Source organism: Typopeltis vanoorti, chromosome 5 (assembly GCF_054136105.1).
Source record: "Typopeltis vanoorti isolate ZY-2024b chromosome 5, IOZ_Tvanoo_1.0, whole genome shotgun sequence".
Taxonomy (NCBI): domain Eukaryota; kingdom Metazoa; phylum Arthropoda; class Arachnida; order Uropygi; family Thelyphonidae; genus Typopeltis; species Typopeltis vanoorti.
The window spans coordinates 65,955,004-65,981,253 of NC_143553.1; the positions used below are offsets into that span (position 1 = coordinate 65,955,004).

Genomic DNA, 26,250 nt, shown 5'->3' on the forward strand with positions numbered 1-26,250 from the left:
AGTAATCAGGATATGAATATATGTGAATGTCTGTAGGTAGCAGATGAATTTCATTGCCCATTTTGAGACATTCACATATATTCATATCCTGATTACTAAATAATTTATGGAATTCACAACGCCTGTATACAATCTTTTCTGGGTGGGATTACATTAAAAAGAGTAGTTATATTTCCTTGTAGGCCATTTTGATTGTCGACATGATATGTATAGGATGTCTACTTTGAATGACTTCTGCAAATTCTTAAAAACAGAAGAGTAGAAGACCAAATGGGAAAAAAGAAAATGGAAAGAAAACATCAACAAGAAAACAGGAGTGAGCTTTGACAGAAATCCTAAATAACATGACCTGCAGATATACTGGACTGAAAAAATGTTGTTCATGGTAGCCACAGCCTGACTTTAGGCAGATGAGGATAATGATGACCTACTGTCAAATATTATAACTACTTCCTCTTTCCTGAGCCTTGTTGAGTAAATAAATAATCTTTTACTTATTATTTAGAAAGAAGTGTCATCTGTTTAGTGTTCTGCATCTCATTAACTGGTCATGTCACCGTGTAATCTCTCTGCTAGCCACCTCTCTTTTCCATTAATCTTTCTTTTGTTAATTGCCCTGTCCTCAGTTTTGTTGATGTTGAATTTATACTATAGGATAAATTTAAATTAGCAGCATCCTTGTAGAACAGGGCAGCGAGGCAGTTTGCACAATTATAATATAATTATTTCATTTCATTGATAATAATAATAGAGGAAATTCCTTTTCTTTATTACATATGGTTTCTTTAAATGGAAGAGTTTTTTGTAAATATGGATTAAAATGACAAAACTAGTCACAAGATCATTACTGTTCATGATAAATGATTTTATTCCAGTCAGTGATATTTTTAGTATAGGAAGTTTTGGAGTTGGAGGAAGATTTATATTATGTAGTTAAGGAATCAGTTTCAGTCAGTCACACTCAACTGTGACTGGCTGAAAGCCTATTTGGGTGTGTGTGTGGGGGGGGGGGGAGGTGTTACTATTTACAAAATAGCCCACTATCCACTTCACTATGGAAGCAGAAAAAGGACAGTAAATTAGTCTTCTTGTACATCTTACTTTCCCATTCTCCTTCTAGTTCCATTTATTACAAACCTCCCTTCACTGGCTGCTACATACAGAAGGAGGAAACATACAGAGGTGGAAAGTATTTTCCTGAGGAAAACACCTGCCACCTCTGTATGCAACTATCTAACTCACCTTCATTTGAAAAGCCTTCATAAAATTTCTTTGCATCCTAGACATGAATAACCATTATCTAGTTTCTTAGATGGGATTCGAGCCCATGTTTTTATAGCTAAAGTGCTTCATCTATACTATCTGAGCTACCGATGCTTTGAGTGGCTTATACTCTAAAATATTTTGTGAATGGGAGTGTTCCATGCCAAGACATGTTTTAATGTGTTTTGAATTGCACCAGAAACAGATATCTTTAATGGAAAAAAATGCATGCTCTGCAACACACAAAATAGATATATTACACAACAGAGTTTTTTCTTATTCATAAAGTTTAAAACGGGTCGTAAAGTCACTAATGAAGAAGTGACCCATGGTAAATGAAAATGGTGAAAAGGTAAGAAATTGAGTTTTAATAAATGCTTAACTATATGATTAATATTTAGAGAAAGAGAGATTAAATAAAGAACCAGGCAAAAATTTTGCTAGAAAAATTGAACATAAGAACAACTTTTTATTCTAATCGACTTTTCACCTTGCATCAAAAGTCACTTATCTCATTGCTTTATAGCAAAGCCTTGTCATCATCCTCAATTTCTGACATACGTCAAGGAACACATGATACCATTGATGATCAAACATGATTAAGATTTCATACTAATTTCTTATCAACTACAGCACATCCCATTTAATTTGAACTCTGAATTGATCATCTCCTTGAATCCCAACAGCTCTAATTTTATGCCAACTGTGATTGTATCCTTTTCAGTTTATTTCAAAATATGCTTAATTTTTAATCTGAATACAGACTTGCAGGCTTATTGACTATGTAGTTTTAATTAATTTGAAGTTCATATCAGGGATAACTAGAAAGTAGAATGTTTATTATTAGCGTAAACTCCATGGAGTCATTAGACTCATCACAGGAGGCCCTCTCGACCAGCAACATGTCTATCATAATGAACTTTGAAATTATTTACACTCCCTGCACCCACAACACATCATGTCAATGCATTCCATTCACTAACAGCTCTTCATGTAAAAAATCTATTCTCACACCCTTCTTCACTACTTACAGGAATGGCCTCTCATTCTTCCTGTTTTAACCTCCACTCTATTTATAATTCCTTCTGTATTAGTCTGGTAGAATTCCATTAACTAAATTGAAGGTCTTTATCATATCTCCTCTTTTCTCTCCTATCCACCAAATTCTGTAATTCATATTCCCTCATCTGCTCTCCATAACCAAAACTCCAGAGTCCTGATATTGCTTTGGTCATTCATCTTTGGACCTCTCTAGTGTTTCCAAATCACAGTGCAAACTAGGAGACCAAATACGAGTACAGTAGTCCATGTGTAGTCAGACCAGTGCCTTATATAGAACCACTACCACCACCTTATCCCCACATGTCAATGTACTTTTTCTATCATGGCAGTAATATGATTTATGTCTTTGCAACACTTGCAATGTGGCCTCGGAACTTTAGTCCACTGTCTACTATCATCCTAAGATCCTGAATGTTATCCATTTCCTGAAGTACAGTTCTATCAATACAGTATATAGCCTTATATCTCTGCATCTCAGAGTGTAACGCCTTGTATTTATTAATATTAAAACTACAATCCCACTTATCTGTCCAAGCAAAAAGTCTCTTCACATCTTCCTGTAAATAATTAACATTAGCAACACTCCTGATAATGTTTTCTATCATCAGTAAACATTTCAAGATTCCTGATCAGCCCACCTGAAATACTATTAACAAATAAGTTGAACAGTAGGATCCCAAGAACCCTGAGGAATGTCCCTGGTCACCTTCCTTTTCTGAGACACTGCTGATACACAACTTGCTGGTGTCTTTCAGAAAGCCAATCTTCAATCCTTCTAACAATCTGTTATCTAATCCCATCTTCTGCAGCGTATATACCAGTTTGTCATATGGTAATTTATCATATGCCTTTGCAAAGTCAAGAACATCACTGTGTATCAATCTCTCTTATCCATTCGTCACTTTATCATAAAATGTAAGCAGATTTGCTAAAACAAGACCTGTCCACCACAAACCCATAGTGACCATCATAGAGAATCTTATGTCCATCAACTCAGTCCTGTATTCTATTCCTAACTAATTTCTCCAACACTCTTACCATAACTGCTGATTTACAGACTGGTCTATAATTGGAAACTTCTGTCCTAGAACCATGCTTGTGGAGAGTTACTAGCCTTCCTTTTTTCCACTCCGTAGGAACTTCCTCATTACAAGGCTTTCATTAAATAACCAGGTCAAGGGCATGGCTAACTCTTTTGCACAATCCTTAAAAATACGTGGTGATATGCCATCCATTCCCACAGCCTTATTAACATCTAATGCAAGCACCACTTGATACACATTTGATTCTTTTATCTTTAATTCTCCTAATACCTGCCTCCCTTCTATATGTTGCACAATATCATTCACAAACTGATACAGTGTTCATTAAATAATTCCACTATATCATTTGCTGTGGTAGCAGAGTTATTCAGCAGTGTCGTGACGGGTTCTCTTGACGTTCGAATCTGCCATCTTGCTAAAAGTCACTTTCTTAAAATAAAGGAAAACTAATTGCAAATTAATCACTGATCTAAGGGTAGAGAAATTTCTATTATACTGCGCCACTCTATCCTTAGATAAGTCTATATGAATTAGTAGGATTAATTCAAAATTAGTTAGCAGTCTATTCATTCATTCAGGCCGAAGTATTTATTTTCCTTCTGGGATTCCTGCTAGATTCGAATTTTTGTGAACGGTGCAGTAAAAGGAAATTCAGGCAAATACAATAGTTAGATTAACAAATGAAACATTTAATATAGGTTGCATAACACATACATAAATATTACTTCTAATTTTTATAGCAGAAACAGTCAAACATTAAGTCAAGTTAATCGCATTAGCACAATCTTCTAAGTCTTCACATGCACATTTTCAGCTTCTGGCTTACAAAGTTTCTACACTTAAATTAAACAAGCAGAATATCCAATCTAGTCAGTTTTCACGCAATTCTCAGTCATGCTATAAGTTCAAAATATTACAGGATCTAATAGCTGAAAATAATCTTTCAAACAATTCCTATCTCCAACTCTCAATCACGAAGGGTTTCCACAGTTAAAGTTAACAATTCACTATGATAGACCTTACCCGAAATGGTTCCTAGAACATCTATTATGTTGTGAGCAAACGTCTGGAATTCACTTATCACACTTAAAGAATAAAAACACATTTACAAAAACTTATCCGCAGTTATACTTAAAGCACTATCAATTACGCTTCAGAGTTCTTGACATCAATTAGGGCACTTCAACTATCGTTATTACCACTCATAAATTAATTAAAACACTCTGAGGTTCTCTTTAGGGCAAATCGGAAATAAGCTGCAATACTAGATCAGCTGGGTTTATTCAGAATTCTTCCTTGAATGTTCAGCTTTTTACTTTATCTGATTGTAGCTTTAAATTTCCTTCTATTACTACTGCTGATTTCAATTTCAGCTAACTATAAAATTCATTACGTTCTTGCTCACTTATAAAAATTATCCACTTAACTTCTACCCTTAAGAACCTTTTATTTACTTCTACTTCTCTAGTTTTCTTCCTTGTTACCTTTTAGTTCCAAAGTTCCGTTCCGACTTCCCTACTACGTATCTATTTTCTCTTCTTATTCTCTACAAACGCTCCCCTTCACACGCGCTCGTTTATTTCCACACGTCTCTATGACAACGGATAGACGTAAACATTCTCACGAATGTTACATTAGGCTATACAAGTACATTGAGTTATTACATAACATTAAGCTTTTACAAAAAGAATAAATAGAATAATCGCATTTCAACAAATGCGTAGTTAAATTACAAATATAAGACTTTATAATATTGACATAAGAACAAATAAAACAGCTTATTAATATATAATACAGAACCTCTTTATCTTTAACACTTTCTTTTGATCAAATAATTAAAAACTTGATATAATTAGGGCAGTTATATGATATCAATTATAATTTACGCTATTTACATTAAATAATATTTACAAATATAGTTCTTGTGACGGAAAATCATGTTGGATTCTGAATCAAACAACATTTATTCTAATTTCTACATAATTAGAATCCAACAGCAGTGTTAACCTGCCATAATTATTTTTCCTCTAGTTTGCCACATAGCAGAAAAATTCCGTTGAATTAACTTTGATCTGACTGGTTAATCTCCTTTTAATTAAAAAATTAATTTTACTTAATTGGTTAATAGGATTGCATTTTATATTGAACTACAGTTGATTCTTGAACAGTGCAGAGGTCCGCTTTCCCCCACAGTTGAAAATCTGCATATAACTTTTTACTTCCCAAAAACTTAATTACTAATATCCTACTGGTGACTGGAAGCCTTACGAATAACATAAACAGTTGATTAACACATATTTTGTATGTTATATGTATTCTATACTGTATTCAATAAAGTAAACTAGAGAAAAGAAAATGTTATCAAGAAAATCATAATGAAGAGAAATACATTTACAGTACTGTACTGTACTTGTCGATACTGTCATCTCTATACAAGGTTTGTCATCTCTATACAAGGTAAATCATCTGTCTATCAGTGCCTACATCAATATTGTCTTATACGATACAAAACGCTGTACATGTTATATGTGTTACTAACACTAGACATCAAAAATGAAAAAAGATAACTTGAAATTTCAAGTATAATGATTCATGCAATGATAACGAAGAAGCAGCAATATGATTGCTTTATGGTAGCCTAGCCTATACACTAATGAATTAATCATTATAAAGTTTTTATTTTATGCTAATTAATTAATTAAATGTAACTAATTAATAACAGTTAATTTTATGTAGTTATGATTTAATACTGCATCATTGTTTGTTTACGTTTCTCTTGACTGCGAATTGTGCCGTGTATAGTCTTAAGTGTTTGTGTGCATATGTTTTGATAAATTTAAAATTTTTATAATAGATTTGGGTATATTTTATGATAGTAAATGATAAAATAGACTATTATCTATATATATTTTATGCATCCATGACATATCTAACTTTTTCTTAATTTTTTCGATATTTCTAAGCTACACAGTTCATCTGCATGTTTGTTTTATTCAAATTGTTGCAAATCTCGAAAAAAAATTTCAATTTATTTATTGGAAAAAATCTGCATATAATTGGACCGGTGCAATTCAAACTCGTGTTGTTCAAGGGTCAGCTGTAATTGTTTAATAGGATTGTAGGTGTTTTGATTCATGTGAATGTGTCTTTGAAGTAAATATACCCCTGAATAGTATGTTCAATATTCAACACTATACCAATGCATTTAGTTGATGTAAACAGGAAATTTTCTTCCTGTGGGTATGTACACCTACACATGTATATAAGGCAATTTTTTTCATAAAATAATAATTTTCTTTAAATATGTATTATAATGTGTTCATTTGTAAAAGAAAATTGAAAAATTTAGAAAAATTTCAGTAAAGAAGCAATATTTGTAATCCTATAAAGAACCTTTATAAGGACTGTTAACTTAAAAATGCATTCTCTTATGGAGTGGAAAGGTCGCCTCATCCTGGCTCAGTTTTTTTTCCCCTCTTGCAAACTAGACAGTCTGACTGGAGAAGACACACAATTAACAGAAATAATAGATTGGACTCATATTCAACTTAAATCTAACCACTGCCAACAGTCTGTATTAGAACAGCTAGTCATTTTGGACCATTCATAATAAACCTTTATAAACACTGTATCAACACAAATTACTTGAAACAAAAGGATAATATGTATTAAATCACACAAATATGGACTAACAATGGAGTGGAAAGGTCCCCTCATCCTGGCTCAGTGTTTTTCCCCTCTTGCAAACTAGACCGTCCAATCTATTATTTCTGTTAATGTTACACAATTAACAGAAATAATAGATTGGACTCATATTCAACTTAAATCTAACCACTGCCAACAATCTGTATTAGAGCAGCTAGTCATCTTGGAACATCCATAATAAACCTTTATAAACATTGTATCAACACAAATTTCTTGAAAGGAAAGGATAATATGTATTAAATCACACAAATATGGACTAACAATGTTACATTATCATATTACCATTATCACAGCTAGTAGACCTATATATGTACATAATTTTGAACAATTATGCTTTAGTTGCTGCCAATTGCAAGGCAGCACATTAGTTAATAAAATGTAATTGATACACTAATCAATAATACCTCAAAAATTCATGTCTTACTGACAAACAAGTTATCCTAGTAATTTACCATAATGATCTTACATTAAACATCATGTATTGCAAACCATCATAGACAAGAAGGTACATATGTGTCATCTCCTACAACCATCCCATGAAAAAGAAAATTATAAAAAAATGTTACAGCAATGCACTAAGCTGATACAAGGAAGACAAGTAGAAAAACAAACTGAATTTCATCTCACAGCAAGTACTTCTCAGTGGCTACAATAAAAAAGTTTTTAAATAAAGATGCTTTTTAAATTATCATCCTTGATTAGAATCCCACACATATAGAGGAATAGCTGTAATTCCTATATGTCACAATATAGTTTGAAGCAGTACAGTTTCAAACTGTATTGCCACGTTTAAACCCATCATGATATTCTAGTTACTGTTGTGATCACCTAAAGGCCCATGGTTACCAATGAAATTAACACACATGACCACACATAACTGTAAAAAGCCTAAGTAAGATCATTTGAGTGAATGCATAAGGATGTTGTAAATATCATTAAAGAAAAGAAGAAACAAGCCTTGTAGAAGGACACGAAATGGACTGACATTACATTACATTTAGGAACAGTATATTATTATGAATATGTGTCAAAGAGTCAACAGAAGCTGATACAAGGAAGGTCAATGGTTTGTTAATGGTTTGTAAAACCATGTTTTTGGCAACTTTCTGTGTAATTTTCACAATCCATAAGATCAGTAAATATGACAAAATGTATGTAGACACATATTTAATGGAATTCTTAACATGAGTTAGTGCTAGAGTTATACATTTTAGTTTTTTTTAGATTCCATCCAACTATTAAAAGTGTGAGCCAACAAAGTTTGCGCCTGAAAGTATCTTCAGGACTGGGGTAAGGACTGGGGTCTTCTCTCCAGCTCATCATAGCATCTTAAAACGGTTTCTGATTTGTTCCAGGTTACTGGATGAGTGATAAAATCTTGATAATTAGGGGTTAGCTGTAGTGCTGGCTCTAATTCTGCCATATGTAATGTCTCTCACATGTTCTTGCATATGCAACTCAATGGATTTCTCTGTTTGACTGAAATGGGCACATTGCAGTTACACCAAAGATGATAAACTCCTGGATATTTTAGACTATCATATTTCAGTTTAGGTGGACCAAGTAAAGAAGTAGAGGAGAAAAAAAAAAGTGCGAATTTTTAATTTCTTGAAGTTTAGCTAACTTACGTGAAATGGAGCTGATATACAAGTGTGTAAAATATTTTGCCAGTTATGTTATTATTATTTTTTATATCAATGTCGGTTAATTTTAATTATTTTCTATGTCTACTTTAACTTCAAACTCTCTGTTCTTTACCTTATTCTATTCTAACCTAATTAACTTTGTTCCCGCTTACAATCCTTTATACTTCCTACAAGTGTTAGCGCTGTTTGCGAAAGGGTCTCTGAAATAGGCATTTCACGGTTACTGTTAATTACATCCCATGCTATGTAACTCAAGAAAAATTTATTTTTTTTGTCGGCTACACCATCCCAAATTAATTTTATAGCACGAGAAGATTAGTTATAACACTTATAGAATAGATCATAATAAATTTAGTTTAATCTTTTATCCAAGTGTAAGCGAACAAAGTTTGTGCCTGAAAATATCTTCAGGACTGAGGTAAGGTGGTACAACACACTGGCAACTTCTAGCAAAGATGGACCAAGCTCTCATCACTCCTTGTCTCAGTATCTCTCACAGTGCAAAGCACATCTCCTTGCAGACATTTATAACGCTATGCATTAAGGGAAGAGCCACTACCCAGACTGGTTTCGACCTTTATTGAGGTCTCGTCAGTGGGAGGCAGACCCAGAAGTGGTGATGCTAAGGCAGAAGCAATGGAGAGGTCATATTTATCTATACAAGTTGCCAATAAGGTGTACCACCTTATTATTAAATTACTCTGGATTTAGAGAAAGATGTTGGAAGGTTATTTTGCACTTGGTTAGACTATAATAAATTTAGTTTAATCCTTTATCCAAATGTAAGCAAACAAAGTTTGCCCCTGAAAATATCTTCAGGACTTGCTTACTTGAGGCAGAAATACTTTAACATTCTGTTACTCTTACAATTTTACAATTTGAACCTTTTATAATATTTTATAACTTATGAACAGTTCTATATCATTCTTTCAATCACTTACCTTTACAAGTTTACAATCAGTATTTAACTGTTAGAATACAGTAATGTACAGTTTGTTCTTTCCACATGATTTATGACCTATGTAAAATTGATGTCGGAAAATTTTAACAAAATTTCACCGTATCGAATTTTACAAAGGCCCACTCTTTCTCAAAAAAAAAAAAGAAAAAAAAAAGACACAACTGTGGATTTTTTTTTTTTTTTCGTGTAGTCACTGCCTGTTCTCTGGAGAGGACATGAATCAGTTTAGTTTTCATACCCTGACCTTAGAATTTATCCTGTCTGAATGTGTTCTTTCCAATGAACTGGTTTGACATTCTAGTCCTGGGAATACTGAACTCTTCATGATCGCACCAGTTGTTCACCTTCAATCTCACCCTGTGTCTTTCACTTTCATTAAGTATTATTATGTCTCCCTCCTTCCATTACTATAATAATTTCTCCACACACGTTTTCTCCTGTGTGTTGTAAAAGCATGTGGCTTTTCACAAACTTGACAGTGAGGATATCTGTTGTTGATTCTTTCTTTTTTCTCAATTGTATGTACCCCGAATTCGTTATCATTGTTTCCCTCAACTGGTTTTCTCTCTTCTTGTAGACCGTCTGCTATTTTGACACTCTAGATTAAATAATCTCCATTTAATGTTTCGTCATGGTGAACTTCTTCTACCGTGGAATCGGATATAGTGCTAGACTGGTCAATGTGACACACATCTCTACTTTCTTTTGCTTGTTTATCACTTCTACTATTGCTGTTGTTCACTTGTTCCCTTCTATTATTAGTTTTTCTTGTCTGAACCTTTTGTATGTTGCCCCCTTCTATTCCAATGTCTAATTCAGGGAAACTTCTTTAGTGCTAAAATTTCAGGAGAATTTGTATCTTTCTAAGAAGTCAGTTCCTAATATCACCTGAATGCTTGGGTGAGATCTCTGGGAGAATCAATAACTCTTGTGAGATGCTAAGACAAAAATCAGGTAATCTCATACTGACTCATCTTCCTCGGAGCATACATCGTGGGATTTTAAATTCCTGTTAACTTGATTGGTCTCCTTAGCTTAGTCACACAATTCGAAACACAGGAGCTTATTTTCTTTTGAAAAATGTCCCGGTTATTATGGATACTTGGGAACCAGTGTCGAACACATTACAAGATACTCCCTTAATTTTGCTTCAAATTATCATCATGGATTTTGTAGGTAGTGCTCTGATTTCCTTCCTTATTTTCCTTGGTCTGTTTACAGGACAGCAGTGAGTAAACAACATTACTCATACCATGTATCTCTAGTGGAGAGTCTCCTATTTCTGAAGCAGTTCCGAGCAATATGCCCATATCTGTTACAAATGGAACACTCGTGGGGGGGGGGGGGGGGCTCTTTCCCTCATTATTCTCTCGTCCCTGACATGAGGTGTCCTTCGAGGTTTTTGCCTTGAGTTCTTCCAGCTGCTTCTGCTTTATAACTGAATCAAGCCATTCAATCATAGGCCGATTTGATCTTTCCACCTCCTGTTTAATTAGTGATCGCAATTCCCCCCCCCCCCCCCATGCCAGTGGAGTCTTAACTTTGTTATGGTTAGTTTTTCGTCCTCTAATTTGTTAACATTAAATGAATTGTCTCAGTCCTCATTTTTCTCCCTTCAATCTTTATTGGACTTTCCCTTTGAAGTATCTGGGTCCTTCTCGCACTTAGTGTCACAGTTAGAATCATTTTCTTTCTTTATAGCATGCACTTGACTGGTGTTAGAGGTGGGATGGAGGTCGCCTAGCCTCTCCTCTCTTTCTTTTACTGCATGGTAGCACTCTTCTAGATTCCTAATCGTTTATTTGTACGCAGCAGTGGCAGCAGGTGAAATTTTAAGTGGGGGTGCTGTCTATACAAAATAAAAAAAAAATTATTTTTTTTTTCCTAATCAGTAACCAATTTATTAATAAATAAATCTACATATTTATTTATTAATAAATTGGTTACTAATTAGGAAAAATATAAAAATTTTTTATTTTATTTTGTATAGGCAGCACCCCCACTTAAAATTTCACTGTCCGCCACTGGTATGCAGTCTCCCTAAGCTCTTCTCTTCTCTTACTCTTAACCTGAATTGTTGGAATACAGCCCAGTCAAGATGGGGTTTTTCTTTCTTGGAGATGCTCAGACCATTTGCCAGGTTTAATAACCGATTGTAAAATTCTGAGACAGTCTCCTTCCTTTCCTGAGCACATTTTTGTAGTTTCTATAAGTTAGGACTCATGTTTCGTACCTTGGAAAACTGGGAAATCAGGGTGTCCTTGAACTTAATGTATTCTGATGTGTCTCGGAGAATAGGAGACGAATGCAAAAAGTTCATGGCCATTCTGACCAGTTTATTCTGCCACAGAATCAGAAGTTGAAAGTTCGACCAGTTTCCTAAATTCCTTAACTCTTCAACGATTGTAAAATTGAAAAAAGATTAAACGTCATTATTGTCGTCTCCAGAGATTGTGGGATGATGAGGTGAGGATTAACAGTTCTGAAGAACTCCCTATCACCCATCGTGGCAGTACTATTAGAGTCAGAGTTCAACCTATCGACATTCATGTTTTAAAAAAAAATTACAATTTCTAAATATCTTACACTTCTAACGCCTTGATCTTTATCCAAAACTGTCTCAATCCACAATTGTACAATTTAATTAGTGTGGATTACATCCTGCTGACTAAGCCATTGTAAAATAATTTTGGTTGCACCATTGTAATATTTTGGGTTATGTTATTATGTTATTTTTCTTCTTTGTCGGCCGGCTGCTGTGCCTTTGTATTATTTTTACGCTTTTGTCGTTATCCTTTCTATGTCTACTCTAACTTTAAACTCTGTTAAGTTCTCTTTATCTTATTCTAATCCAACCCAATTAACTTTGTCCCCACTTACAATCCCTTATACTACCTACAAGTGTTAACACTGTTAGAAAAAGGGCCTCTGAAATAGGCAATTCATGGTTACAGTTAACTATCTCCCATGCTATGTAACTCATGAAAAATGTATTGTTTGTCGACCGAGAGTCTCAATAGATCACAGTATGGTGGCTGCTCTTCTAAGCACGACACCCAAACCAGTACCTAGGTTATCTGCGATTTGGTGCCTGCACATCACACCCAAATAGTGCGGTGTAGGAAGCAACTGCCACTTAGTCTCAACAGCTGCTTCGATGCTTCCATTCTAGTGGCCTCATCACCAGAGCGATTGCACCGTAACAGTATGAAAGCAACTCCGGCTAGCGCTGCCTTTTAACATGCCTTATTGCCACTTCAATTTGCACCACAATATTCTCAAATATTTGACCAGCACATGATTTCTTGTTCCCAACTTAATCTAACTTACACACTAGCTTACATCTAGGAACTAAATTCCCACCTACTCCTATCAGAGAACTTCAAATACAACACATTCATTTTACAGAGTAATTCATTATTGGGTCTGCCGACTCACCAAGTCCCATGATCTACAAAATTTTGTTCTTTCCATATGATTTATGACCTCTGTAAAATTGATGTCGGAAAATTTTAACAAAATTTCACTGCATCGAATTTTACAGTAAAGATATAAAACCTTTTACTTCACTACAATAAACAGGCAGATTAAATAGCAGCTTATTAATACATAACGTTCTCTTGATTCTGCCAGTCTCAAACTGTCTGTTTGGTTAATTATTATTGTTATGATTATGTGACACCTCCAGAGAATCCAAAGACTCATCGCGGGAGGGCACCTACTCTACAACTCTCTGTTTCCACTACCTACAATGAACTGCAACTATACTGTCACCATCTACCGTCCACCACCACCACTAGTATTTTTACAGACAATCACAAACATTCATGCCCACGCATAGATTCGAACCCACAACCTTTCTGCTGGAGAGCAGATATGCTAACCGCTCGGCCAACCAGGCCAGCAATGATATATTGATATGTTATATACATGGCTCATACACATTAGACTCTTTCTTCCTTCACCTCAACAGTCAATACCCCAGAATCCAGTTTACTATTGCAAAAGAAAACAACAGCTTGCCTTTTTTAGATACTCTAATCATGCATCTGCCCAATGGCATCCTTTTGTAGTTTACAGAAAACCTACCCACACAGGTAGCTATATACATAAACTTTCTCAATAATATGGTGTCATCAAAATCTTGTCAGGAGCTCCAACCTCTGTTCCACTAAAACTTCTCTTCCTCTGAAACTTGCCTTTATTTGCCAAATCTTCCTGCCCAATGGTTTCAACACCAAAAAGATCTACAAATTATCTGTCCCTTCCACCCACCTCCTCACATCCTTCTCAACATAAAGATGGCATTAATGCCATTACTATTCCCAAAATCTGAGACATTTCAGAAAAATTAGCCAGAATTTTAGAGAAATATAATCTCTGTACTGCTTTCAAACCTCATTTGAAGCTGGCTTCCCCTGTCTGATCTCCTAAGGATCTCGTGCCTCCTCTCTTTATTCCAGATGTTTACAAGGTTCCTTGTAAAACTGCGATATCTGCTAACATCCAAATAAAAGAACACAAAAAAAAATGCATCTATTGCCACTATGGTCAGTTATTTCAGGCAGACCATGCCTTTGGATACCTTAGATCAGGGGTCAGGGAACTTTTTTACCTATTACCCCAAAATATCTTTATTTACGTCGATGTTACCCCCCCTTGATTTGAAAGGGAGAATCATAGATTATTTAAATTCAAAAGGTTTATTGAATCTATTTATACGGAGAATGCAATTATAAATATAAAAAGTATAAAATAAATGCGATAAAATAAATTAATATCCTCATTATAAAACAAAAGGATTTCTTTGAAAACTTTTTCACTTCAGGTTTTGGAGAAATGATGTTGTTTCATTTTTGATACAATAACATCAAAATTGGGGCATTTTGATGTCAGAGCAATTTGGATACTGTCTCCGGGGTCTAATCGATTTCTCTGCTTAGTTTTCATGTTCATTAGAGTGGAAAATCCTAGTTCGCAAAGGTAGGTTGTTGCAAAAGGCAGCAACTTTTTGACTGCCTCCTCATGTGCAATTTTGAAAGCCTTTGCAGCTATTGATATCCAAAAATATGACAGATCTGCTTTGTTTTCAAATTCAACATGTGCTTCATTATTGGATCAAAGTGCCTCTGCCAACCCTTGAGGCTCTTCTGGTACATCAGCAATTTCACATTTAAAGGGATCTACAACCCAACTGGCAGTATGTGAATCAAGATCTGAAAGTAATCAGAGAACCGCTCTTTGAGTTTGGTAAGATGCCTTATAACTGTATCCTTGATGTCATCAAAAGTAATATTTTCACAATCTTCCAAAAACAAAGCTAACTTTGAAAAGGCAGCTATCTTGTTTTGTTCTGCTTTCTGTCTCCAATATAAAAGCTTTGATCCAAATCTGAAATCTTTTCTCTGGTTGAAATTATATCGATGTTTTTTCCTTGCAATTCTTTGTTCAATGCATTCACATACTTAAAAATATCAGCTAAATATGTGAGATGTGCAACCCACGAGGAGTTTGTAAACTTATCTGCAAGAACATGCTTTTGATCAACCATAAAAATTTCAAGTTCAGTTTTGAGAGACCACACTCTGTTCAGAACATTTCCATGTGAGAGCCACCTCACTTCTCTATGATAGGTCTGTATATTCAGCCTCACTATCTTTACATAATTCACGAAATAGTCGCATGTTTATTGCAACCTTGATACATCATGCGTGACGGCTTCCAGTGCAGGTTCCAAATGTTTCACAAGCAGTGCCTGGCAGTGGATCATACAGTGGTTAACTTCAATTTTTGGATTGTTCTCTCTTGCCAAGCTGAAAAACCACTTACATGACCCAACATAGCTAGAGCTCCATCAACAGACACAGCAATGCAGTCTTCCCACTTTAAATTAACGTTATTAAAGTATTCATTAACTTTATTGAAGACATCACTTCCATGAGATCGCAACTCGAGAGGAGAAGAAAACAACAATTCCTCTTCAGTTGCATGTAAACCTTTGTAGCAAACATACACCATTAGCTGCGAATTACTACTGACATCTGTAGACTCATCAAGCTGAATAGCAAAGCATTTACTCTCTTTTATTGAAGAAATAACTTGTTCCCTCACATTTTCTGCTAAAATAGAAATTCTTTCTTTCACAACTTTTGCAGACAAGGGCACTGAATTTAGTTTCATGGCTTCTTTCTAACTACACATAATCTCTGCCATTTTCAAAGCTGCTGGTTTAACCAATTCCTCACCAATAGTATATGGTTTCTTGTTTCGGGCAATCAACCAGGCCACTTCAAAGCCAGCCTTTGATGCTGAATGTTGATCGAACGTACCTCTCAAGTTGCTGTCCAGTTTTTTGTAACTTTGGAAATGTCTTTGTCTTTTGACAGACATTTCCAAAGTTACAAAATATTCCTGCAGTTTGGAAGACAGATGTGGGTGCAAATTATCAAAGTGTTTCTTCAATTGACTCTTTTTGAAAGATTCTGCAGTCAGTACTTTCAAACAGACAACACACTGTGGTTTCATTATTCCTTTGTCTTCTATTTGTGTAAACCCATAATTGAGGAACTCTTCCTGGTATATTCTTTTTCTATTTGATGTCATCTGAAGGGTAAAAAAATACAGTGCTTGAATTTAATTTTTTTAAAGTTCATTTAAATTTACAATAATTTAATTGGTAAACATGGCACTAAGCCATGTCCTCAAGATGATAATGGTGTTTAATTATTTTATTGACCATCGAAAATTAATCGAGCAAGGAGAAAATATATTAATCAAATTATCGTGAAAATCTTACACTTAAAATAGAAAACTATTGAAATAAATTAAATTAAATAACTGCTTAAATCAACTTAAACTAAGCAAAAACACGTGTCAAAAAATAAGTTTAAGGCGATTAATAGTCAACTGACAAATAATATCTGTTTAGCCACTTGACAATGCCTTAGCAACCAAATTGTTTGGAGTACAACTTGGCATGACGTCTCCTAAACACGTATATTACATTGGCCAGATGCAGTGTTACCAGAAGAAAAATTTCTGTTGTAACAAGGAACGTGCTTTTTATATAATTTTATTTATGTCTATTGAGTCCTCATTACCCCCAAGAATTTCATTTTTGCCCCACTTGGGGTAATTTACCCCGGTTTGCTGACCCCTGCCTTAGATAAACATATTTATCTTAAAATGAGAGGAGACCTCCACATAACCTTTAAAGGAATGCAGAGAACCGACCAGGGCTTCTGACCTAATGACCACTCCTCACCTTCTCGTGGTGAGGAGTGGACTGTATCTACCTGGATACTGAACGAATGAGGATGGGCTGGCAATTTTGGATTTAGCCGACCAAATTGTATTCTTATTGGTTTAAACCAATATACAAAATGATGGTACAATGTGACAAAATTTCATGCCAGCAGAGTCGTCCCCCCAGTTAAACAAGGCCCCTGTTGTTTTTGGCAGGGAACCAAGGTGAACAGCGAAAAGTCAGCTACTGGAACAATCTGAAAGCACACCCCAACTCAACATCACCAGAATTAATGATCAGTACTATCAACATAAGATGCCTGAATGCCAAAGAAATGGAGCTAGCTGAGGAATTAGATAAGTGCCAGATTGATATAATAGGGGTGACTGAAACAAAAAAGACAAAAACCGGTGAGACCTTTCTAAGCAATAAATACAAAATGTTATATTCAGGCAATGAAAATCAAGGAAAAGGAGTAGCCATAGTATTCAACACTAAGTACGAGGCTAATATTCTTGAATGGCAGGCAGTCTCAAGTAGAATGATATGGGCAAATATCAAAATGGGGAACTGGACAATGAGACTTATTTGTGCCTGTGGTCCCACAGAAGGCTCTACTAAGGTAGAAGTGGAAGAATGTTTTGAGGCTCTAGAGAAAGCTACTGACACAATGAAAAAGGAAAAGCTGGTCCTTGTTGGGGATCTTAATAGCAGAGTAGGAAGTGATTGTCAGACATACAAAAATATTTTGGGAAAATTTGGAGAAAAGAGCAAAGCTAATAATAATGACAAATACCTTTTGGATTTCTTCTCAGGACATGGACTGGTTATTATTAAGACCATGTTCCAACATAAAAATGTGCACAAATTCACATGGAGAGAAGAGGCAAGGAATAAAAAAATCTCATTGACTATGTTATTGTTGATTGTGATGTTTTCTCCCTTGCTCAGGACACCAGAGTGTACAGAGGATTTGAAATTGGAAGTGATCACTATTTAGTCTTGAGCAGGATAAAATTAAATTTCATATTGAAAAGAATAACATGTAAGAAATTTTTAAAGCGAGTAAAAGTTGAGCAGCTCTCAGATGTGAACTGTAGACTAAAATACACAAAGATTATTGAAGAAAAATGAAGGAGTTTGAGAACAGGAACCAATCCTTGGAGATTCAGTGGCAAGCCTTGAAGAAAGCCATGATTGAGTCAGCCAGAAAGGCATGTGGTTGAGGTTGTCTCTAAGGATAGAGAAATCAGAACTCCATGGTGGACACAGGAAGTTAAAGAGGCAGTGAAGGAAAAGAAGAAAGCATATCAAAAGTTCTTGGCAAATAAGTCAGCTTGTGCACTTAGAGAATACAGAGACACATCTAAGAAAGCTAAACACTGTGTAAAAACTAGCTAAACAAAAGTCATTGGAGGACTTTGGCAAGAACATAGAAAATAAATATTAAGAAGGTGGCAAAATATTCTGGAGATTGTTGAAGAAGCTTTGGAATGGAGGAAAGAGTGCTGTAAAAGGAGTTAGAGATGATAAAGATGACATGAAAACGGGAGAAAAAGTTATCCTTGAAGTATGGAGTAATTACTTTGAAAAACTGCTAAATGAAACAAGCAGTGATGACAGCACAGTGGTAAAAAACACTGACCAGGCATGCAGTCAGGAATACATATCCATACTTGAAGTAGAAAAAGCCATCAAAGGCTTAAAATGTGGAAAGGCAGCAGGAGTAGATGATATTCGACCAGAAATGCTGAAATATGATGGTATAAAAGTCTTACATGACTTTTATACTGATATATGGTGGTATAAAAGTCTTAAATGGCTGCACTGCATAGTTCAGAATGCCTGGACAGAGGGACAAATTCCAAATGATTGGAGTAGAGCTCTCATAGTACCCATATATAAAAAGGGAAATAAAACTGAATGTGAGAATTACAGACGTATTTCCCTACTGAGTGTTCCTGGCAAGATTTACGCAAGCATACTTGAGAAACAGTTGAGAAAAATTGTGGAAGAAAAGCTTGGTGAAGAACAAGCAGGATTCAGGCCAAATAAAGGCTGTCAGGATCAGATCTTCACTTTACGATAAATAGCTGAGAAAGCATGGGAATATAACAAAGATCTATATTTAAGTTTTGTCGATCTGGAAAAGACATATGACAAGGTGCCAAGAGATTAGCTATTCAATACGCTACAGTTATATGGTGTCAATGATGCATTATATCAAGCAATACTTTAGCAAAACGAGGATATTAGGAAAGAACTTGACATTGTCAGCATCCAGGAATGCATTAGCAGAGCTAATCTCAGGTGGTATGGTCACATAAACAGAATGGAAAGATTAGCAAAACAAGTGTTCTCTGCCAGGTTGGCAGGAGAACCACCCAGAGGAAGACCAAGATATAGATGGATTGATACGGTACAAAGTGCCTTAGACGATAGATATATGAGATCTGATAATGTTGGATTCTTGACAAGTAACAGACTGATTTTGAGTAAAATTGTAGATAGGAAGTTAGTAATGATGTAAACTTTTCATGTAGTACTATCATATCCTATACATCCCTTGAAGGTACATGTCAGGAATTTGATGATGATGATCTTAAAATGCTCTTTTTGGAATCAGTGGCAAATTTGAACAACCAGCCTAAGCTTAATAAATATGGGTATATTAAGTTTTCCAAGATTTAGAAAACTCTAATTCTTAGACTTCCCTCACAACTTCTAAAGCTAGCCAACAGCACTCATAGAGGGTGTCGCTCATAGACTTTAGTCTTCATTTTGTCCAATTTTATTTCTTCCATTTATTGCTTTTGTGTGTGTTATTACAATTTTAAGTACAATTTAACATTTTAACCTGGAAATGTCTCTGTGATAGGGACAAAATATTGAAACAAGCCTGCTGTTTAATTATTTCTCTTTGTGCTATAATTATTTCATTAAACTGTATCATGAGTGTAAACCAGTAGCTTATTCTAAATGCTCATTTAAATATTCTTATATTATGTATCGAACAGAAGAACATTAATAGATTGACTTTTATAGTTTGATATAGGGATAATGATATTATACCAAAGAAGTTTGTTAGACTTAAACACACATTCCATTCCATTCAGCCAAAGAAGAAAGAATTATAATAGAAAAGAAATAGCACTTTTTAAAGAGAGAGCTGCAGCTACTAGATTAGAATTTTCAAATATTGTTCAGGATACATTAAATGCATACACAGAATTAGCAATGTTATTACTAGCAGAATTATAAGACTTTATTAGATGCTCTTGCATCCAATAAAGCCTAGTCTTTTTTTTTTTTTTCAATAGGAAGAAATATAATTTCAACAAAAATTTCATCTAACTATGACAGCGAAAAACACAAAAACACAGAAAATAACCTTTTAGCTAGAGGTTTTAACTTTGCATTAAACATTGTAGCACACAGAGATGGAGTTACTCCATCTTCCAAGAAATTTTGCAGCCTTTATTGACATTCAGACCATCAAGAAATATCCCCAAATCAGAATTAAGGGCTCTCAAAGAATTGCAACAAAAATATTGTGATAGTTAAACAAGATAAAGGAAATGCAACAGTGGTGATGAACTCAAATCAAATAAAAAATAAACAACCTGCTAGAAGATACCAATACCTACACGACCTTAGATTGAGATTCACATGGCATATACATAATGAAACCAATGAGTTAATTAAAAAGTTATTCATTTGGCCAGAAATACTGAAGAAATCTCCATATAAACATCCTGTACGTCCAAGAATTTATGCAGCACCACTAAAAAATTCCATAAACCAGATATTCAATTACATCCTATCATAAACGCGAGATTTCCCAACCTGAAACTTAGCAAAATATCTGCCAGGGCTTGTAGCTCCAGACATAGGGATAGAATCATATGTGAAGAATAGCTTACATTTTATGGAAAGTTTACAGGATTTAAATATAGAACTCTCAGATATTCCAGCAAGTTTAGATGTAGTCAGTCTGTTTACTGATGTCCCTAGGGACAACACAGTGAATTTTCTTAAGAAACTTTTTCTTTCAGACACAGGTATTATTCAGGCATTGCATGGAAAACACATTCATTACATTTCAGGTTAAATGATGGGAATAAACAGGGCTTGCTATCTGAACCCATTTGTCATCAGTCCTGGTAAATCTCTTTATGGAAAACTTTGAAAAATAATGCTATTGAAAAATATCATAAAAAACCAAAAAGTTTTGTGTGTTTTGTTGATGGCATTTTCATTATTTAGTTAGGAACAATGGAAGAATTAAAGCAACTTACACAGTATCTGAATAGCTTGTACCCAAACATAAAATTCGCTCTTGAACTGAAGATCACAGAAAATTACCATTCTTTGGCATACTTCTCAAAGTATCTGAGAAAGAAGGGTTGATTTTTTTTTTTCTTTTTTTTTCTTTTCAATATACAGAGAATCAATCGCAACTGGAACATTTTCCATGCTACTTCACATCACTGTCCTTCACAAATGATAGGCATGAATATAAACAATATGGAACAGAGCCTACGACATTTCCAGTACTTCAGGGGGAAAAAAGGAATGAAGAACGTTGTTGTCTTAGGCATACTCTCTTTTTCAATGGGTACAAACCTAAGACCATCATCAAATTTTAGACATGCCTCTGTGTAATGAACAAGATTTAAAAAATGCAATTGCATTAAATTCCTCGATTAAAGGTACTATGAGTTGATTACCTTACATCAAGAATGTTACAGACAAAGTTGTAGCATTGTTTCGCAATTACTTTACCACCAAAACCTCCACTTCCTCATGCAAATTTTTTACCTTTGGGGCATTTGCTATATGTAGGCTAGATTGCAGGGATGGTTAGGAGAGATCTGCATGCCTGAACACACAAAGTATATCAAGAAGAAAAGAAAGCACAGATTAGGATTATCCTCCCACACAACAGATATAGTCCAAGTATTTTGACAAAAATTAGAAATGCCATATATTGATCATAACCATTTAATAGAGAAATTTAGAAAAACCCTCAGAAATGTTCCATACTCTCACATACTATAACAAAAACTAAGGTTCAGTCCTACACCAAGTTTGGTCTGCATTCATCAAAAATCTAACTACTGTGAAACATGAATATCAAATTCTTTATGCCAGAGAAAATGACAGCAATAAATTAGTTTTATTTGAATGCTTGCACGTTAGTTACTCTAGCAGTTTTTTGCCATCATTCTGTTTGTCTACTGGTTTTTGTTGAAGTTTGTGAAACATCTGTTGTAATTATTTTTACTAGAGTTTTTCTAAATACAAATCTTTTATCCATGTTGATGTAAGTCCAACAACTTGTGAAACTTATTGTTTCACAATTGTTCAGTGATATTGTTTATTTTAATAAAATATATTCTTGTTTAGAAACATGTGGTCTCCATACTGAAAATTAAATAGAAATAAATACTCTTGTTTAATCCTTTACCCAAGTGTAAGCAAACACTTGGGTAAAGGATCAAACAAGAATATTTAGCAGAATGCAAAATGATCCTTTCTCAGGAACAACGAGTTGTTATTTTGGAATTTTATTTTGCCTATCGCTTTTACACAAATGTTCTGGAGGAATTTCACCATAAGTATCCTGACTCTGTTGTTCCTCAAAATTTGAGAGTTACAAGATTAATCAAATGCTTCTGGGGGAAACGGTATCAATTGCAGACAAACAGCGGTGTGGAGGACCTTCCATTTTGATTGAGATTAAAGTGACTGCATACACAACGTTGCAATGTTCACCTTCAAAGAGGCTTAGAAAACAAAGATTGCACAAGAAGTATTTTCATATCTGAGCTGCTTGTATATAGAGGTTCTTGCCTTCACATCAATTGTCTCAGTATCCCATAGCCAGCCTGGCTGGCCGAGTGGTTAGTGTATCCACTCCCCAGCCAAAAGGCTGTGGGTTCGAATCCTGCTGTGGGCATGGATGTTTGTGATTGTCTGTGGAAATACTAGTGGTGGTCATCAGGGATAGATGGCATTGGTGTAGTTGAGCTCAGTTGGTGGATTGTGAGTGGTGGAGACAAAGTTGTAGAATAGATGCCCTCCCTCGATGAGTCTTTGTACTCCTTGGAGGTGACTAATAATAATAATAATAATGCAAAGCACACTTTCTTTCGGACCTGTATGTTGCTATGCATTATGGGAAGGATCACTACCCAGACCAGTTTCAGCCTTCATTGAATATTTCATTAGTTTAATATCCTCAGGATTCCAAAAACCCAGAAGCAACCTAGAGACTACTCTCTCATATAGCTCAAAACAAAAATATCCATTCATCTCTTAACTTGGCCTGAAATGTTGTGCTGAACCTCAGACCTGTAGCTATTGGCAGAGCTTGCTGCCATGCCAAGCCCCAGCACTATGCAATAACTGACTACAGTCCAAGCATCTGCTCCACATAGTAAAAACAAAGCCTGCCAATGCACAAAGGCCTATTGCTCTACTAGAGAATGAGAGGGCAGCTCCTAAATGGACATGTGAATGTCATCAATGGGAATCAGACCCAGGAAGATACCAAAGTTGAATTAATGCAGAAATCATATATTATCCATGTACATGTAGCAAAAACATGTATCACCTTATTATTAATATACTCTGGATCAGAGTTAGTTGTAGAAAGTGTTTTCACTTGGTTACAGAGTAAATTATACTTGCCAAGAAATTGTAGACTTGTTTAATCCTTTAACACTTTTGAGTCCTATCGATGTAAATATACGTTGATCGCGCATGAACCCAGAATCCTATTGATGTATATTTACATCGTTAAATTAAAAATTCTGAAAATAATAATATATGCTTGAAATTCATTATCAGACTGTATACTGTAGTTAAATTTGAATTTCAGCTTCATTATCCATGAGGATGGTTGACTTTTATCAATTAAAAAGAAGTATTTATATTAGTATATTGTAACTCCTACCCATCGGCTGTGTCATGTATGATTGCATGTGTTCACATTTATATTATATCGCAGCATCATAACTCTGGCTTCTCCGATCTAAACAATATAAGGGATTCACGACACTCTTCTTGTGACCTGAGCGATCAGTTTGAATTTCTCTGTCACCATGGGTGCTAGGGTCAGGAGGAGAGTAATCTGTTGATATTCTTCTTAAACAGTTGGATGTTGTTGTCCTTTGGAAATACTTTATGGACAAGCTGTTTCCACAGAAATGAAGTGGATTGAATGAAATGGAATGGAAAAAATGACAGAGCATAGGTTTGGTGAGTATGCTGTTGAGTTTGGTGATATGGATAACTTGTAGAACAGCAGTTCATTTTTCAACTTGGCTTCATAAGTTCAAGAATAGTGTATGAAAGATTTTTATACTGTTTTGAATAATTTGGAATAATATATGGTATGAGCTAATATATAGAGTATGGGCTGCATAAAACCTGCATGCAATACTACAAATTCCTTTGCATTCACCCAAAGTTACTGTCTGGTGTGGATTTACAGCTTCATTTATCATTGGACCATTCTTCTTTGAGGACATTCACCAATTAGGTCCTGTGACTTGCTCAGTTACTGCTGAGAGGTATCATGATATGATAAAAAATTTTGTTGTGTCACAGCTACAGTAGTGCCTGTACATGGATTCAGTCATTTTCATGCAGCATAACTGTGCCTCCACACATCAGTCGATCCATACAGAAGGTTCTTCGAGAACATTTCATGGAAGCCAGAGTGATCAGCTGTGCATTTCCCACTGCATGATGTTGGAGGCTTAATGGATTTTTTACACCACTCAAAAAGAATTAAAATAGAATTTAATACTTCCTATATTTCGTCCTAGTCACTAGGACATCTACGGGGATTACAAAAACAATTAATGTAACATATACACAAATAACAAACAATACTAAGCCCAACCACGTGGGTGACACTAAAGTCCTATCTAGGTAGAGCGCCCTCTAAGGGCAGTAGTAGGTAGCCCGGAAACCCAGGCCACCTACTACTGCTCAATAAATTCAGTTTCACTCTTCTCATGAGATTTTACTGCTAGCCAATCAATATTTGATTATTAAAGTCTCCCATTATGATTACTTTTTTTCATTTGGTCACTGCCATACCTTGGTAACACGAACAGCCTTTCCAATCGTACTGTTATCTTTCATTCTCCTTAACAACTTGCTGATGTCCATCCTCACTTTCTTATGTCCAACCAAGCCATTTGTCCCATCAACCACTAAATCACTTTCTTGGCAGCTTCTCATATCCAACACATCAATTATCCTGCTGATTCTCCCTTCCTGAAAATGAAATTCCATACACCTTATGGAATCTCATTTATTGCTATTCTCGAGTTATTTGTCATGACTTTTCTCCACTTTCCTTCATCCTAACCTTCTGCACTCTTTCATTCTTATCCACCATATAACTGCTCTTCATGGTGTCACTTGAATCATAAATGTTGTCATTTCATTCAGTATCAGATGGCTATATGCCTGAGAATTTGTTGGTATTGAATAATAAAATAATTACCATGGAAGTAGTGTTATGAAATGACTAATTCCAGAATTGGATCTTGAATAGTACTTATATGTTTTAATGCATTTCTTAGGGTTATTAATATAATGTAAGCAATGCTTTAGTTTTAATTAATATAAACATAATTAATATTAATATTGATATTTTGGTATTATTTGATAATATTGATATTAATATTTTGATTAATAATAATATACTTTTTGTTGCTAGTGTAAATGGTCAAGGAAAGGTTTTATGAGGACAAGATGGAACATTAATGGAACTACTTTTGACCTTGTCAACATTCATTTGTTTCATGATGCTTCCAACTTTATTGCAATGGAATCAGTAAGTGTTACAAAAATTATTTTTATTCATTTAAATATTAATGTTTTTACTTAATTTGATTTTTTTTAGATCACAAGGTGGAAATACTCTGAATGAATTTAATTTAGAGCTAGCAGAGCTAATTACAGAGTAACCTGTACAGTTACTCTGGTCAAACTAGGCAGAAGGCATAGCATTATCTCCATTTTAATTATTCCTCAGTGAAGAACATAAGAAATTGATAAGACTTTACAGAAATCCTTTGATGTCTTTATTTATATAAGTATAGAAAGTGTATCAGTACATTGAGATTTCATTGCTTATATAATAGAGGTTTAATTCTCATGAGTGGGAGTCACAAAAAATAAATAAACTAACTAAAATGATAAATAGGATTAATAATAGCAACAAATCTTCTATTTTGTTATTTCCCAAAAGGAATATTTGGCTTTTAGCCTAAACTTTTGAAAATCAATTGGCAATCC

At 34.8% G+C, this 26,250-nt stretch overlaps 1 protein-coding gene across 1 annotated transcript in view; it reads left to right on the top strand.

The window, feature by feature from the left end:
- 5PtaseI (inositol polyphosphate-5-phosphatase A) overlaps positions 1–26,250 on the top strand; it is a 458,282-nt gene that overhangs the window by 113,192 nt on the left and 318,840 nt on the right. The window contains exon 7 of the mRNA XM_090393013.1: positions 25,670–25,786. Coding sequence (XP_090249139.1) covers positions 25,670–25,786 — 117 coding nt within the window. The remainder of the gene's footprint in view (positions 1–25,669; positions 25,787–26,250) is intronic.